This window comes from Oxyura jamaicensis, chromosome 1, assembly GCF_011077185.1.
Source record: "Oxyura jamaicensis isolate SHBP4307 breed ruddy duck chromosome 1, BPBGC_Ojam_1.0, whole genome shotgun sequence".
Classification (NCBI taxonomy): Eukaryota; Metazoa; Chordata; class Aves; order Anseriformes; family Anatidae; genus Oxyura; species Oxyura jamaicensis.
In genome coordinates, this window is record NC_048893.1 from 162,304,100 (window position 1) to 162,322,080 (window position 17,981).

General features: G+C 38.8%; 1 protein-coding gene across 2 annotated transcripts in view; it reads right to left on the bottom strand.

Moving 5' to 3' along the window:
* The window catches only part of PIBF1 (progesterone immunomodulatory binding factor 1), a 123,215-nt gene extending 105,757 nt beyond the window's left edge, over window positions 1-17,458 (bottom strand). For both annotated transcript variants that reach the window (XM_035320754.1, XM_035320743.1), the window contains exons 1-4: window positions 17,143-17,458; window positions 16,239-16,339; window positions 14,249-14,447; window positions 7,223-7,342 (exon numbers count right to left, since the gene is read on the bottom strand). In XM_035320754.1, the coding sequence (XP_035176645.1) occupies window positions 7,223-7,342; window positions 14,249-14,447; window positions 16,239-16,339; window positions 17,143-17,394 (672 nt within the window). In that variant the 5' untranslated portion in view covers window positions 17,395-17,458. The remainder of the gene's footprint in view (window positions 1-7,222; window positions 7,343-14,248; window positions 14,448-16,238; window positions 16,340-17,142) is intronic.
* Between the last annotated feature and the right edge of the window lie 523 nt (window positions 17,459-17,981).

Genomic DNA, 17,981 nt, shown 5'->3' on the forward strand with positions numbered 1-17,981 from the left:
GCAGCTGAATGGCACAGAATGATAATATCATGCTGGAATTTATACACCACTCACAGAGTGGGCTATTAAAACTCCTACAGTCTTACAGATTTAGCACCTAGAAGACAATTACCAGAAGTATAAAGTTAAAATTGGTGAACTACAGATGTATTTCCAAGCACATCTCCAGACAAATCTGTCATGAACATCTCTAAAGCATCAATTAAAAGTTAAATATCTACAAAATTTGTAAGTTCTAACACCTGAGACTTAAAATAGGATTTGAATTTTACTCAACAAATCAGTTGTTAATGTCATGATAATGTCAAGCAACAACGAGATAACTCAGGTGATGTGAAGAAGTTAAAGTCTACTTTTGAAAAGTGATACCAAGACATATTTCAACTACCAAACACTTAAAGCAGATAAATAAACATAGATGGGGTTTCTTTGGTCTTTTTGTTTTTAAAGATTTACAGTAATTCTTGAAGAAATACTAATTCTACTGCATAAGTCTCTGTTTTCCAAGTACCTGATCTTTTAGGTATCAAAGGTGCATTTTAACCACAGGAAAAAGAAGCAACGAGGCAAGTCAAACATTCAGGCTATACGCTAACACAGAGAAAAACCTACAGTATGCATAACTCCAGGTAGCAGATAAACAGACTTTTGGACTTCTATAGCAATACATCTTAAATACAAGCAATCAAGCTGCCTGTGCTTAGGAAGAATAAGCTCTGCTTTGAATGAGATGAAGTTAATTTGGTTTATAACAACATTCGTGTACCCTGAACTGATTTTAAGATCTCTGCACTGGAACATCTTCATCTTTCAATTTATCTCCGAGAGATAGCTTGGACGTCCTGATGAACAGCTTTGTCCTGCTGAAGCACAAAGGGAGCTTTTAAATGGATCGAGATACACATTCAAGGACTTGAACTGGAAATAATACCAATAAATAAAAATAAGTTGTTTAAATAAGCCAACAAACCCTAACAAAATTTAATGGATAAACATTACTTACTTGCAATGGAACGTGATTATGGTGATCTTACCAACAACGCATGGCTTTTCTTCAGCTTCTTACTTTTACTACTGCACAGAGTAGCAACTCAGACAAATGAGGCGGTTAAAACAAATGAACCTGTGGTATATGAGACGGGTAGGCATACATTGCCTAAAGAAATTAATAAAAATGTCCAACAGACCCAGTATTTAACCAGAACAGATGGTTTCTAGAGAGCATGAGAAGTAGTCCCTACCAAAAAGTGTTTCCATTTTCTTTAAAATACTGTTGAAAGGAGGCTGTTTCAAGCAAGAGATTCTAATCTTACATAATCTGCACCATTTTAAACCCAAAGCAGATACAGAAACTAAAGATATAATGACAGACCTCAGTTTTATGAAATTAAGCTTCGCTTTTATCCTCCATCTGGAATGAAGAGCAACTTAGGGTAGTCACTGAAACAAACACCTAACTAAATTCCAAGTACAAAACGTGGATGACTTATTTTTTGAACAAATTCAGTGAGACATAATATGTGCTAGGGATTTGCTGATCTTTTGAAAGGCCTGTGGGGATGAAAAGATAAACAAAAATGCAGGGAAAAGATTCATCAGCCAATCAAATTAAAGTAGTATGACTTCACACTATCGACAGATAAGCCTGTGAAAGAAAGTGATCGTGCTTTTAAAAAGCTTATTTCAAAGAACTTCATCTTTGAAGGATCACTCACACGAGCCAGCACTTTCTATTCATATTCTAAAGTACCTAAAAACCTCTGCAAATGTAAAGCTACTATATCATTGCGATGTATAAACTCCTTCATTATTTGGATGAGCTGCTGCTACTTAGTAAAAAAAAATGGCATTTTGTTTCCATTTGTTTATTGGTCAATACAGCATTTATTTGAATACTACTGTCCAAATGACAGGAAAATGTTACGCATAACTGGATGAATAAAACATCTATTCTAGTATGTTGGTATGAAACTGGTAATCTGCCAAGGATTGTAGATAGGACACTACCTGCCATGAAAATTGATAAATGAAAACATTGATCTACTTTCAAAACAGTGAAGTTCTGCAAGAAAGGTAAGGATGACGAGATTCAGCATAAATGCGTTTTCTGCAAAAGAAACTGGGGGAAAATAACAAGCTCTTTTTCTCTGGATCTGAGTTGATGAGAATCTACACTTCACTTACATGTTCTCGGGTGAAAAAAATCCTTGGGATCACTGCATTAGAAACCAGAATTAAGCCATTTGGTCCTTCTGAACAATGACCAGCAATCTATACAAGCCACACCTTTCTATCAAGAGGTAGAAGAACATTAGATAGGAAAGAGAATTTCAGTAGATACATGAGTTTTCCTGAGGCTTGAAAATGTTAAATTGCTGCCCTGAACTAACAGTTATTGGTAGAAATTTTTTCTTTGCAGCTTTCTTCCTGTACAAGATAAACATTATCGATAATGACAGAAAGGAGACACAGTTAACCTAGAACTGAAGACTTATTTGTCCCTTCCAGAGAGCAATGCAGAGGCCAAGTAATCAAAGCACCGTTTGAAAGAACTGGTGTTTGGAGAAGGCTTCTAGTGTGCAGTCTCGAGTTACAGATGTGAAACCTTCAGCAGAAATCTTAGGGAACATGGTGTTTCTGGAGTGGCAATAGCAGCCTTGATTTTACAACTCAGACACATCTAGTGCCAACTGACCCTTTGGATTCAATAGCTTAGTTCATTCTTTGAAGGCTATAGAAATGTTTTTCCTCCAGCTGGGAAACATTATCACACAGAAAATTATAAGATCTGTCTAGCAAAACCTGACAGCTACTAATCCCAACTCAGAGACAAGGTCTTAGAAAAGACCTTTGGCCTACATACACCCAACCTTGCCTTTCAGCTACCCAAAGCTTTTAGATAACCGTCAAACTATAAATTTGATTACAAGTCCTGAAGGCAACTTTACAGAAAAAAGTTATAGCTACAGAAAGGAAGCCCTGATAAAATTGTGTCAAGACTGAATTCCCGGAAAACATTGCCAAGAAACTTGTAGCCAAAATGAAGAAAGCAATACTTCATCTTCTAGAGCTACAAAGAAAAATAGAATTTCCTTCTCAGACTCTCAGTCTTGAGAGAGAAAGAGAGAGAGAGAGAGAGAGAGAGAGAAGTAAATTACATCAGTTTGAGTAAAGGCTCTAACCACTCTGGAATCAAATGACTCTGAAAATAGTACGCTGCTGTTCAGCCTGGCAACACCCACATCAGAAGCTGGTTTCGTTTCTGTCAAGCTCTGGTAATCTAGCTCTATACCTGGACTTTCTTTTTCTACCTGTACCTCCAAAGGTCACAGCACCAACGTCATTCGTACTTCAGCTACTGAGCACTGTAAAGGGAGAACTGAAAGAAGTCTGTCCTATACATCTGATAAGAGATCCAACAGCACTGAAACACAGGAACATTACTTTTACAAGTTCCACCACCTCCCACCAGGACTATTGCTGCTGAACCTGGAACCGAGGGAATTGTACCAATCTAAATCACAAGATGCAATGATTACATAAAGAAAGCCATCAACCTTTGTAGTACTGCTGAACTACTTGTATCGATCACTTAAAAAACAGAAAATAGAGACAAAGATCTTTTGACACCAGATGTGTTCATCAGATTATGTTGCAATGCTAGAAAAGTCTTCAAACTCTGTTCTTTCACTACCAGTCCTCAGAAGCAGCTCCCCACCCTACTGGTACTGTGCTACAGATTCAGCAGGCTTTGGTTAAGTGCTAACTGAGAGCAGCGACAATCAACAAGAAAACTCTGTAACAAAGTTGTAAGTTTCTTGCTCTTAATGCTCTGCATACCAGGAATTAAATGAGTGTTAACAGAGGCTGATAAACACTTAAGACCTCCAGCCCCTTCTGAGCAAGGAAAGTATGTTTTCATATACCTAAGGGCAAAAACGCAAGTGATAAATACTTAAAAGATGCCTTTTGTAGCCTGAAATCAGAAATAAAATATTTCTACTACAAATGAATTTATGAAATTGCCTAGAGAGAAAGAAGATGCAGATTCGTCAAGTCTCCGACAATTATTTCTTTTACAAGGGTACAATGACAATTCAGTTTTTACAGAAGCAAGGTTCCTAGCTAGAGCAGTTGTAGACTGATAAGCTCAGTTGACTGAGTGGCTATAACACCAGGCAACTGTACTGAGTTTCCCAATACTCATTTTTGTGTAAGTCTACATCTGTTGTGCCAAATGAGCTCCTTCCTAAGCAACTAATCTAGCTCCAGCCCCCCCTGCCATGGGCAGGGACACCTCCCATCAGACCAGGTTGCCCAAAGCCCCATCCAGCCTGGCCTTGAATGCCTCCAGGGATGGGGCATCCACAGCTTCTCTGGGCAACTTGTGCCAGTGTCTTGCCACCCTTTTAGAGTAGATATAGAAGGTATTTTTTACTTAATCTCCCCTCTTTTAGTTTAAGCCATTACTCCTTGTCATATCACTCCACTCCCTGATAACCCCACCTCCTCAATTCTGTACTGGCTAGATAGATTTCCTGTGAGTTTATTGCTAATTTTCTCATACTTCTTACGTCTTTATTTCTGAGTGAATATCTACAAATATAAAACTTATGCAGATCTAGTGTTTCCGTGAACAGCCAGAAAAGCCAGCAAGCTCCTCTTTGCCCAAAACTATTTCTAGTTAATAGAAAGATTGGAGATACGCGCATATTTCAGTTTCTTTCCATGTTTCTACAAAGAGGAAAAAAGGAAGGTGAAACTAATTAGGAAGGGCCATAATCATTTGCAATACTGAAAAAAAAAAAGGAACACATTATATGAAGTGGTTTATTCTTACAGAAAAAAAAACACAACGCGATCAACTTCTGTGATGACTGTATTTCAAAAATCTGCATTTGTAGTTTCTTAAAGAAGTTTTAAACTGAAACCAGACACTTTGTTTGTGAGTTGCATAGAGAGAAGAAATACAACCATCAGAGAAAAGTTAAGTTGTTGGAAACATCGGACAGGAAACCAGAGGAAGCATTCAAAGAGCGTAAAGTTTTTTTAAACATAAGGAAAGGAACTTCAGCAACTGTATTTCATGCAACTGGAAATAAAGAATGATTATTACACAAAAGTAGTAAAAGGGTGCAAGAGATTAAATAAAACTGAATGAAACTGTGCTTTATTTCCTGTTGATATATTTCCTCGTAGTGACGCCTGACTTTATCAAAGGAGTTCAAGTGACAAAGTTAACCCCAACCGTACACATTGAAACCATTTATTCGTATGCTGCAAAAAATGCTTATGTATATTAGCTTTAGTGTACTAAGTATGTTAGAGATTCTAAAGTACCCTCACATTTTGATGCTCCTCGTGCCTTATAGGAAACAAACTGAGGTACCTTGTTACGGTGATATTAATCGTTGGGTCAAATCTGAACTTGCTAGAAGCAAAATACCGAGATTCGTGTCTCTCCGTACATAAAATACCATTATTAGGCCACATTCATTAAAATTGCAAAACATGTCACCTCTACACATAATGGACAGGGGGGAAACTTTACGTTAAACCCAACCCTACAAGTTATTCCAAGTATACTAAGTGATCTTATCTGAAACCTAGGAAATGAGATTTCAGGGAAAAGGAAGTAAGTCCTAAAGACTTATTTTTATTAGTAACTGTAAAACTTGCGACATTTCAACATCTGGATCTCTTTTCTGACTTTCTTTTTTTTTTAAACGAGGTACTTAATCTCACCCAGTTTAAGCATGATTATGCAAATAGTGTCTAAGCAAAAACAACCACCTCAATTTAACACAGGTAAGGTCTAGTGCTTTCTCACCAGCATCAGAAGAAAGTCGCAGTAAACTTCGATGTTTGAAAAATGAATCAGTGGGAAAGGTGGATAGTGCCATCGTGTGGTTAAAAAAAAAAAAAAAAAAAAAAAAAAGAGAAACGTCCACATTAAAGAAAGGTCTGTACCAAAGGTCTGTACCAATTGTGTTTTCTAGCACAATGTTAATCATCTACTACTGCATTTAATTGCTGCAGCAAAAATTAACAGGGATGTCAACTAAATCATGCAATTCTGAAATACTCCTATAGAATTTACTAAGTCAGGGCACATTAAATATACAATGAATGAAAGTGCCCTTGTAAATCAAAGTCAACATCACTAATCTTATCTCAAATATGATCAGAGATGAGCACAAACTAATGTTGAAGCATATAAATGCACAAATTTTATCGACTTTTTTTTTTTTTTGCCAAATTCAATCAAGATGAAAAATGAAAATTTTCACAGGACAACCCTGCATGATTTACTGTCTCATTACACTTGATTATTCCATAAGTAAATTTCAAAGGAAAAAAAAAAAAAAAAAAAAAAAAGTTGTGGAAAATAAAAAAAAATTTCAAAAGAAATAAAATGACAGTGACATTTAAGTCCCTGTCAGCCATGATTTAGATAAATACTATCTGGGTAGCTGAAGCTCCAGATTTATGCAGAACTAAGCTACAATACAAAAATAATCAACATCCTAGCTGTATATGGACACTATTAGTATTTATAAATACCTTTAAAAGCAGCATTCTCCTTATACTGTTTCAACTTCTTTAGTCTGAAAACAAAACCTAAATACATCTAGATAACTTTTCTCTACTTTAGATATTTATCTAACCCAAAATCAAATTGTCTGTTTAGTACAAAGATAAATTAGAAAATAAAAATATATGAAGTTGAAGGGCATAACAGAGAAGATGTAACACCAAAGAATGCAAAAAAAAATGTCATTTATGTATTGTGAAAACAAAAGGTGAAGAAATTTTTAACAGGACCACCATGTTGAAAACTAGATGCTGATCATTTGTGTCTGACTACTCTTGGATGAATCTGCTGTCTCAGCTTCACCTATTTGAACTTTACCATCAAAGAGCATGACAAAATTGGTAAGAGCTATGTCTTACACCTTAGCAGCAGTAAGCTTGTAAGTAGATCTTGCAGGGTAGCTATAATATAAAATTAACTGTTATACAAGCACATAGACAGCACTTTTGCTCTCTCTCCATCCCCCAAACTTTTATCCAAAAAACTTTTGTATCATATACATGATTTGGAGAGCAAGTTTATAGGTAGTAATATCTGTTGAGAGATGTGTGTCCCTATGATTCTATGGCACATATAAGCATATATAATTACACAGTTTCTTAATTGATATAATTGAAGTACACAGACCTCCATCACACACTTCAGTTGGGATTTGTACCCACTTATTTCTTCTGTTAGGGTCTCCTTTTTCGCCTGTAGGTCACTTAGCTCATTTCTCAAGGGATGGACTACTTCGTAGAATCGAATCTAAAAGAACAAAATATATATTTAAAATTCAGACAGACAAAATTGCAGTATTACAATCTCCAAAACAAATCAGCTCAATATTCTGTGGCAATAATTCACAAAATAGTGCATACTGGGAGCCTGAGCTGGGGGTTAAACCAAGGACAGTGACTTTCTTCAGCCTTTGAAAAAAGCAACTAAGAAATAATCAATTTGTGTCTGGTACTTAAAAAAAAAAAAAAAAAAAAAAAAAAGGAATAAAGGTAAAGATACACATTTCTGTTCAATGGAGACAGCTCCCAGTCAGGCTGACCAAGTAGAAAAATACAGCTAACAGGGGAGCACACGGTTGCCCCCTCTATTTGTGCCAATTCCAAAGCCTATTTGATTAGCAGTAAACCAGATTAATTTGCTAACCCTCTGGAGACAATGCACATTTTTTGTGGGGTGTGAAGCCAAGGAGAGAGATTAACTTCGTTTTCTGCCTGTTCAGTATGCCCAATATGCTCTCTGTGCACCAAGAAAAAACCCCAGAGCAAGCACAGAAGTGAGCACAGCACACCACCAGAAGTCTGACCACACCACCACCACCCACACACTTCCAGCAGGAACGTGTTGCCCTCCGGGTTCAGCTGCATCATGAAACTACGCTACCAGTCCATTTGGGTTTTGTGAGATGAATCCTGGAGGAAAAAAAAAAATGGAAAGCTTTGGTTTCCACTTCAGTAGAACTATATCCTATCTAAACCAAACAGTTAATTCTCAGCACCCCTGCCCCCCAAAAAGACACCCCCTCGCACCATCCAAATAGCAACAATAGCTGCTTTACGGCCCAACCAGCTGCCTAAACCAGCTCACCAACACTGTGGCAAAACCCCACAGCTGAAGACAGAAAAGGGGAGGCTTTTAGCAACTTAGATTGAAATTAGCTAATGAGCCCCAAGACTGGGGATGTGGATTCTGCCCTATTCCGAGGGAACATGTCCCAGAATTAGTTATCATTCTAGGCTTACTATATAGTACATTTTGAAAGAAAAAAACCCTCATACATACAGTATAAATACTTCCGGCATAAACAGAAATGTGCCTCTGCACAACTGGCACTGGAAAACCTTGTAAAAGGAATTTTTTTAAACCTATTTAACACATACTCCGTCCTTATCCCATCCCACCCCACTCCTGTCATAAGCATAGCCTCTGATTAAAAAAAAAAAAAAAAAAAAAAAAAGAGATTTATAAAACTTTTCCAGAACACTTCCACTGAACAAGAAAAGACACAAGAAACGTCAGTAGTAAAAACACAAAGTTAACAGTAAAAAGCAAAGGAAAACACAATGAAGAAAGAACCCTCATGACAGTACTTAGAACTCCCCCCCACTGCAACTTCTAGATTAACTTCCTACCTTAAAATGTTTATTTGGGGGGACAAATAGATTACTTTGCGTTTTCAGGGAAAAACTACCATGCCCCGCCACCCCCTCCCCCCAGTTAATTGTTTGTTTTACATATGCATAAATAAGAAATGCAAGTAAAAAAGCATAGATAAAGTCAGTGTTCACGAACAATCAAGCATTTCCATGCAGGAAGGCTGGCCTCCGTTGCGCTGTAATTAGCAGGAGATAATGAGGAGCGTCCAAGGGATTTTCAGTTCGTTTTGGCTGTTTACTTACATCCTTAATTTTCCTACTAAGTGATAGATTTTTAAAACTACAATCCAATTTAACCCAAGATATGGTATGACAACTTTCTTCGTATTCTAAATATTTCAAATGACAAATTCAACTGTCACATGCCACTGTTCAACTACAAATTGTACTTTCATTTAAAGTGAACTAACTTAATTCTCTTGCTTCATCGTTTCATTACTGTTTTATTCATTCAGTATTCTAGCCCTACAATATTTAAGATTTTTCCATATGTATCTGTGAAAGCACATTGCTTCTAATGGGTTCACGTGAAATTAAAAGAGTGAAGTTATTTTTGTGGCTTCTTTCTGACCTACTACAGGCTTCAACTACATCCTTATAAAAATGCTTTAGAAATGTGCACGCAATGCAGTAAGTATGTACAACTTAACTACAGCTTCCATCTGTCTGGATTCTTTTGGAATTTGTCTGATTGTATCTGAAACTGAGCACTGAATTTCCATCAAATCTTCTCCCTCCTGCCCCTCCCAAAACTGATAATAAAATTTTAAAATTATTTTTCTTAAAAAGCTTGATAGTCACCAATAAAAGCACTTAAACAAAAAAAAGCACTTTATGGAAAGCTAGTGTCCTGGTTTCAGCTAGGATAGAGTTAATTTTCATCCAGTTACACAGCTGGTATGGTGCTCTGGTTTGGATATAAGATGAGAACAATGCTGATAACATGCTGATGTTTAGTTGCTGCAGAGCAGTGCTTGCACAGAGCCAAGGACTTCCCAGCTCCTCATACTGCCGTGCCAGTGAGTTGGCTGGGGGTGCACCAGGAGCTGGGAGGGGACACAGCCAGGACAGCTGGCCCAGGCTGGCCAAAGGGATGCCCCATACTACACAGCAGCATACTCAGCAATAAAACTGGGGGGAGTTGGTTGGGGGAGGCTGGTCAGGGTCTGCCTGGGTATTACTGGTCAGTGGGAGGTGAGCAACTGCATCATGCATCACTTGTTTTGTGCATTCCTTATCATAATTATTACCATTATTTTCCCTCCCTTTTCTGTCCTATTAAACTGTCTTTATCTCAACCCATGACTTTAACTTTTTTTTTAAAACTCTGATTATCCCCCCCATTCAACTTGGGCAGTGGATTATTGAGTGAGCAGCTGTGTGGTGCTTAACTGCCTGCTGGGTTAAACCACAACAGCTAGTTCGGCTACAAATGGGTGGGTGCAAAATAAGGGAAATTTGGCACCTGTCAAATGAAGTTACGTGAAAGCAGCTGCTACAGTTAAGCACCTTCTTAAAGAAGAGAGCAGGTCAGTAAAAATGATACAAATGAAAGACGCAGTGATTAAAATCAAACCTATCTGAATAAGAAAACACCATTTTAAAAGACTTTTTTCCTCTTCAGGGTTGAGAAGGAAAACACAGCTTTTACTTATCTTTCTAGCCTACTTAAAAGTGAACAATTGAGACATAACTGCAGACTGACTCATTTAAACAAACAAAAAGTGCTGCGTTGTTTTTTAAACACAGATGAGTACGTAAGATGCTCACAACTTTATTGAGAATGTCAAATGATTCAGTCTCCAAGCACCAGTTCAGTGCCCTGAAGTGCTTTAAAGTTTCACATATGCCATTTCTTTAAAATAATTTTCAAAAGTGATGAAAAACATTAAAGTTTTTAACATACAAGTTCAAAACAAACAAACAAAAACAACACTAAAAGAAAGATGCTTAAAATACTTGTATGTTATCACTTGAAATTTGTCATCATCAAAAAGGATAAACATTGCTTAGCCTTAGTTCTAACATGTCACTATTGCACCCCTTTGTGGAAGAAAAGAGAAAAACATCTCACATTTATTTTAATTCTAGTATTTTAAGTTTGCAATATCTGTATTTTAAACTGTACTACTGCTGTTTGTCCCTGTTGCAAATCAAGTATATGCATTGTATATAAATTTGCTTGCATCCTGAAGAATTGGAAGGCAGTAATTTAATGCTGAGAAATAGAAAAGAGTTCTTATCTTCAAGTCTGGAAATCTCTTGTTCAAATTTTCTCTAAGCAGAACCCTTTCTTGCCAAGAAGTTTACCTTAATATCTATAGGCTATACTATTGGTCTGCAAATAAATCTGCATCCAGAGATTTTATCTGCCTGAGTAACGCTGGTGGTTTTACTCAGGTGGGCGGCCGAGCTCCACCACAACCGCTCTCTCACTCCCACTCCTCAAAGAGGAGCTTGGAGAAAATACGATGAAAATGGCTCAGGGGTTGAGATAAGGACAAGGAGATCACACAGTAATTATCATGATGGGCAAAACAGACTCAGAGTAGGGAGATAGTAAGATTTATTGCCTATTACTAACAAGCTCGAGAAGTGAGAAAGAAAGGAAAGAAACCAAAAGCACCTTCCCCCCATCTACCCTCTTCCACCTCCTCCCCCCGAGTGGCGCAAGGGAATGGGGGTTATGGTCAATCTATAGTACTTCTTCTCTGCCGCTCCTTCTCAGTCACTCTCGTCCCCAGTGCTGTGGGGTCCCTCCCGTGGGATGCAGTCCTGGCCGAACCGATCCGGCGTGGGCTTCCCACAGGCAGCAGTTCTTCAAGAACTGCTCCAGATATGGGTCTGTACCACGGGGTCCATCCCTTGGGAGCAAACTGCTCCAACCTGGGTCCCCCACGGGCAGCAGCTCCTGCCAGGTCACCTGCTCCTGTGTGGTCTCCTCTCCACGGGCTGCAGGTCCGGCCCGGAATCTGCTCCAGCAGGGTCTTCCACAGGCCACAGTCTCCGTCGGTGCAGGGCCACCTGCTCCACCGTGGTCTCCTCCACGGGCTGCAGCGTGGAACCCTGCTCCACCGTGGTACTCCATGGGCTGCAGGGGGACATCCTGCTTCACCATGGACCTCACCACAGGCCACAGGGGACTTCTGCTCCGGTGCCTGGAGCACCTCTCCCCCTCCTTCTTCACTGACCTTGGCGCCTGCAAGGCTGTTCCTCACTCCTCTCACTCTCCCAGGTGCTGTGTGGCGCAGCGTTTTTCCCTGTCTTAAATCTGCTCTCACAGAGGTACAAACAACATCACTTATTGGCTCAGCTCTGGTCAGCAGTGGGGCCCTTACCAAACATGGGGCATCTTCTAGATCCTTCTCACAGAAGCCACCCCTATGGCCCCCTGCTACCAAAACCTTGCCACATAAACCCACTACAGTAACACACAAGTCCTCCTTAGGTGGGCAAAGCTGAGAAGAGCATTAAAAAAAAGAAATCACTTTTTCTTCCCAACATCGTCTCCTAGCCTCCAGAAGCCAAATGGATGCATAGACAGGCCACGTAAAACAGCTCTGTACCCTTCCAGTGTCCGTATCAGCAGAATAACTCAAAGTAATGATAAGCAAGCACTGAGCTTAAGTGGTACGCTCAGGTTCACACTGATTGCGTTGTGAAAAAAGTTGGGAGAACAAGCAAAAAACAGCATCTTACTACAGTGTATCTTTAGAATATTTTCTCTGGGGAGGAAGAGGGAAAAAAAAAGACCAAAACCAGCAGTTCTTCAAAAGAACCGAGTGACATATATGTAAGGAGGAAAGGGGCTTCAGTGAGGTGGAGTCTCTGTCACCAAGCAGTTGGCTGAATGCAAAAGGAAAAGAAAGGTAGAAGGTAGACTGGGGTAGAAGGTGGCTCTTACTCACCACTCTCACTTCACAGCTTTTTGAGAACCCCTTTCTACTCACAAACACAATCCAAGCACTTTAATCATACTGTGACAGCTTCACTTAAAGCAGTCGGCAAGGCTATTAATTCCTGATGCCTGTCCTGCTCAGCGACACAGGCTTTTAAACTGCCTGACAGTCAGTTCTTGGAGTAGTTGAGCTTCCTGCACACCAATTTCAAGCAAGCTGACATGGAGTTCGGTTTCTGTTTAAAGTCTGCTTTGTCAACCATGGTAGTGCAGGAATCAACAGAAAAATAAATAAATAAATAAACACCACCTTCAAACACTTTATATAAAGAATAGGGGCTGGAAGAGACAGTTAGAGGGTAATAACCTAGTAGGCTCCAAACTAAGCATTTTTGTTTATCACTCAGAGCCTTAAAATTTTCTTAGTACTTTCAGGAGTCCAAGTTTTGGAACTTAAAGAGGTGTTTCCAAGAACATCTTTGGCTAAGGATGAAAGGTTTTATTTCTCTGTACAAGCCTAGAACACAGTGTATGATGACTTCCGTCCAGCAAGAGAGCTCACTCACACAGCACACTCAACTAGCACACTAAGCTTTTTAAAATCATGTTAATTACACCTTCTTTAATAACCACCTCTATAGATAAGTACCTTACTAGCACTTCGGTCAAAGTTATATGTCTAAACCCTTTGTATTCTCAGAATTGAGCCCAGGGTGTTCTGGACATGCCCACTGTCTGTGAGAACATTGCCTTTTTAATGCAAACTGAATACTGCTCTCTTCCCCCCAAATTTACCCGTGATCTAGAATTAACAAACTTCTTAAAGCAAGAAAGTCAAAACTAAAGCATAATTTAAGCTACTCTTTAGCTTCTGCATTTAGTCAGAGACAGGAAAAGGACAAAGTCTTTCATTCCTAGCTAGGGAAGAATAAGAACTCTAGACATCCAGAATGGCTTCTACAGTCTGTAGATCCCCTTGATTTTAAATAAAAGCAGTTTACAACTTGTGGTGGGTTGACCTGGCCGGCAGTTATATTCCCATACAGTCGCTCACACCCTCCCTGCCCTGACTTGAGGCAGGACAGCAGAGAGAACAGGAAGTTTTCTTCACAGTTTAATACGAGAAAATGAAAGGGAAGTTTAGAAGGAAAAAAATATATATATATATGCAAAAACAGCCATCACCTCCCACAAGCAGATTGGTACCCAGCCAGTCTCTGAGTGACAGCCACCTTTGAAGTAGCCATCACCACTCTCATCCTCCAAGGTTCTTCCTCTGCCTTCAGTTTATGTTGCCAAACATGACACTATGTATACATACATCTCTTTCACCAGTTCAGGTCACCTGTCCCAGCTGTGTCTCCTCTTAAGTTCATGATCACCCCTAGCTTGATCACATTATGGGGAGAGTCAAAGCAGGGAAAGAAAAACACTCAACACCACAATCACTAGGAACAGCCAAAACACTGGTGTGTTATCAACGCTGTTTTAGCCACAAATCCAGAACACAGGAAGATGTAGGCTGCCATGAAGAAAGTTAGTGCCATCCCAACCAGACCCTGCACACAGCCCTATTTTAAGCCAACACAGGACAATACTCACAGAAACATATTCAGGGATGGAAAGCTGATCTTCAGGCAAAGACTTTAGCTTCTCATAGGAGTCATCTGTTAATTCCAAACCTCGCAAGCTCCGACGGATATCTCCAGCCCTCTCTCTTAACTGATGATTTGTTTCCTCCAGCTGCTTTTGTCTCATTAAAATAGTTTCCATTTCTTGTTTCATTAGAGCGTGATGTTTTCTTTAAGATTGATTTGAAAACAGAAGACAATACAGTAAGATAAGTCAAAAACCTGCACAATATCCTGGCATAGGAGATATGCTTGTGTCATAAAGGAGAACATTTAGAGTGAGATTAGGAAATCAGTGCAAGAGCATACACCACCATGGTTACACAATCACATCTGACATCATATAAATAGAAAAAAACGGAGCTTCATAGCCCCACACACAGTTCAGCAAAATTGTACTGACAGTAACCCAAAGTCAGACAATAGTATGTTGATTCTGTGAAGTAACAATTAACCTCCACATGTACTGACTTTAATTTATGAATTAGTCTTAATTTGCCAAATAAAAGGTTAAAAAGCAGAATTTATTTCCACACAAAATCCAAGGAACTAGTAAATCACCAAATAAAGCTGTATTAACTTCAACCTGTGTCTTTCTGAGTTAGAGAATACACATACTTATGGTCCATTCCATACACATCCATCCCTTCATGCTCTACCCTGTACATATAAATGGGGTTTTTTAAAAAAAAAAACAACACTTAAACAAGCAACGCTACTTCCAGACTCAAAACACTGCCATCACTATTTTCACCACTGACAAGGTACTGTATAGCAAGAGAACTGGATGTTCAGCAAGAGATGTTTCAAAAGTTTTATTTTTTTAGTTTTTGTTTTTAATTAAAAGTAACTGTTTGGCTTTTTTTTTTGCTGTAACTTTTCAAAACATATTTAAATTAAATCATTCTTCAAAAAGCAGTAGCTTCTAAATTATTTTAAAAGTCATAAATTTAATCACTAGTATAACAAGACAATTCTTTTTTCAGAGGAAAACTTCTCATCAAAGCAGTCACACATACATACATTTTCTGCAGATAGTGTATGATTCTGTTAAACAGGGATGAGAATCGAGGTAACAGACAACTAATGAAAAAACTGAAGGAAGGAAAGCAGTTCAACCTTTTTATGCCGATTAGTATTACTAATATTTTGAACAGTAGTACTTTACAGAGCACTTCTCAGATAATTTATTATGAACAAACAAAAATATTCCCCCTTGTGCAAACAGCCCTACAGAATTAGAGACACTTCTCCAACAATCAGCTGCTCTTGGTTGAAAGTCTGCTGATCTCAGATCTGGCTTTATAGCACTACATCTGTTCCAGGATTATTACAGAATATGACTTTGAATTAGTCACATCCTCTAAGTTGGTGTATTCTTTACTGTAACATGAGACAGTTTAGTCATGTTCTCCCTTTACAGACCACTTATGGGTGTTAAAAAAATTAATTGCCCAAGTAACCTGGGGAAGCCTGCTATGCTAGCCAGTCTATTCTCAGCTACAGGTTAATTCAAAATGCTGCAGAAGAGCAAGGAGAAAAGTAAATTTCTGTCTCATTAACAGGAAGCATTTCTGACCAATCTGCAATCCCTGGAAGTGTTAAGGGTAAATCCTTACCACTCCTAAATCACACAGGCTGCGCAGTTTTAAAAAAAATCAGTTCCAGTGATTCAGTCTGGTACCTCTCCTTGCTCTTTTTGCTCTTTATGCTTTTTTAAAACATCCCTTATTCAAGATGCTATTTAATTTTGAATGCAGATAAAGTCAAAATCACAGACTTCAGCAAGTGAGAAATGAATTAAAATTTACTTATGCTTAATGGTTTAGAATGGAAATACTAGTATAATCTACAAAATAAATCCTATTCCTGCAACTCATAACCATCACTTTTCATTAGCATGAATGAATCCAAGTTCCTATCAATAAACCATCAAAGTCTTTAGCATTACATTGTCATACCTAGCATCTTCTTGCTGTAATGCCAGCTGGCTATCCAGTCGTAAAGACAACAGCTGCTTTTGATGGATTGCATCGTTAAGCTTCTCTTCAAGCTCTTCAATCTAAAGAAAATAAAATGCAGAAGAGAAGTTACTCTTTGTTTGTTAAACATTTATTTTAAAGAATAATAATTATTAAGAAAAAAGTAGAGAACTGGGAATACAAAGATGACTGTCTAACAAGGTCTCTAAATATGCTAAGGCTTCACAAAATACAGCATGGATTTTGCCCCAAATTAAACAGACTTAGTTCTGCAGCTGCTTATTTCATCCAGATAGCTACTTGCTTGGCTGATTTCAAAGTAGCCTTAAACTTATGCCAACAAACTAGTGAAAAGACCAGTTGTACAGGAGGCTGTAAACCTGGACTTGACATAAATGTTGCAAAGTTTCAGGCATCTTAGTTGAAATTGCACACAACAAAATCTGCTACTATTATTATTACTATGTGGCATATTCTAGCTACATCTTCGCTAATAGACCGCTCAATAGCATTCAGAGGACTTTTTCTAGCCTACATCAAGTTCAGGTTAAAAGTCCCATTAACTTTTTCACATCAATGACAAATTATTTACTGTTTCAGAAAAGAAAACAGGTCTTTCTCCTTTTCCTTTAGAAATGAAATAGACCTAACGTGATCCCAGCTCATCCATTCGTAAGTTTAAGGCCTTGGACAACTCAGTTACATTTTCTGTATCTTTGTTTCCTCCTTTTGTGATTTTAAATAAATAAACAAATACAATGCTAAGTAGGATTCCAGTACGCAGTTCAGAGGCATCCTTTTGAGAACTCAAGCCATTACTATACTCTAAAAGCAGCAGAAACAAGAAACGATTGTATGGCGAAAGAAACGTAACATCTCTTACCTTGGTCAAATATTCTACTTTCAAGTTATCAATCATCAAGTTTTTCTGAGATAATTCTATTTTAAGCAGCTGCAGATTATGGAGCAACTCCTTCCGTTCAATCAGCTGCTTAGTGATTTTCACGGTACCTTCCCTCTCTTCAGAGGAAGAAAGATCATCGGTTGGGATGGTGGTTTCTAAGCTAATATCTTCAGACTCCAAGGAGCTAGAGATGTTTACTTTCCTGATTTCCTTAGAGCTTTTACGTGACATTTTATTTCACTATTTTAAACACTTCTTAAAGTTATATTTTGAGAATAGCCCCCTGAAGAGTCAACTGCAAAAAAGCAGAACAATTAAGACATGATGTCACTATGAATAGTTAACTAAACAAGCAATGCTTCTCAACATCGCAGTACCGTATTTCTCTTTTACTTAAGGAAGACATTTTAAAAAGCTCTGAACAGGGTGGTTTCCTGAGGACCCTGTTTTTTAACATATGATACTAACAGGGGATTTATACTACTAAATAATTACACTAACAAGGGGCTTGACTGCAGTAAGCCTGCTGCTGGCACACCCGCTTCTCCCACTGCCAGAAGAGCATTCAAGGAGACCCCAAGCCATAAAACATCACAGAGCATCACCCAGCGAGGAGCATAACACGGGTGGGCCAAGAAAACAGAAAAGGCACCCCCTGAAGCCCAGCTTCATCCCTGTTGTTTTTACCGGGCTGATGTGCCTGGTACCTTAGGGGCACCTCCCAAAACCGAGGCACTGGGGGTTCCCCGGGCTGCCTGCTCCGGGGGGGCATGCCCAGGGCAGGGCAGGGCAGGGCAGGACCGGGATGCTCTGTGGGT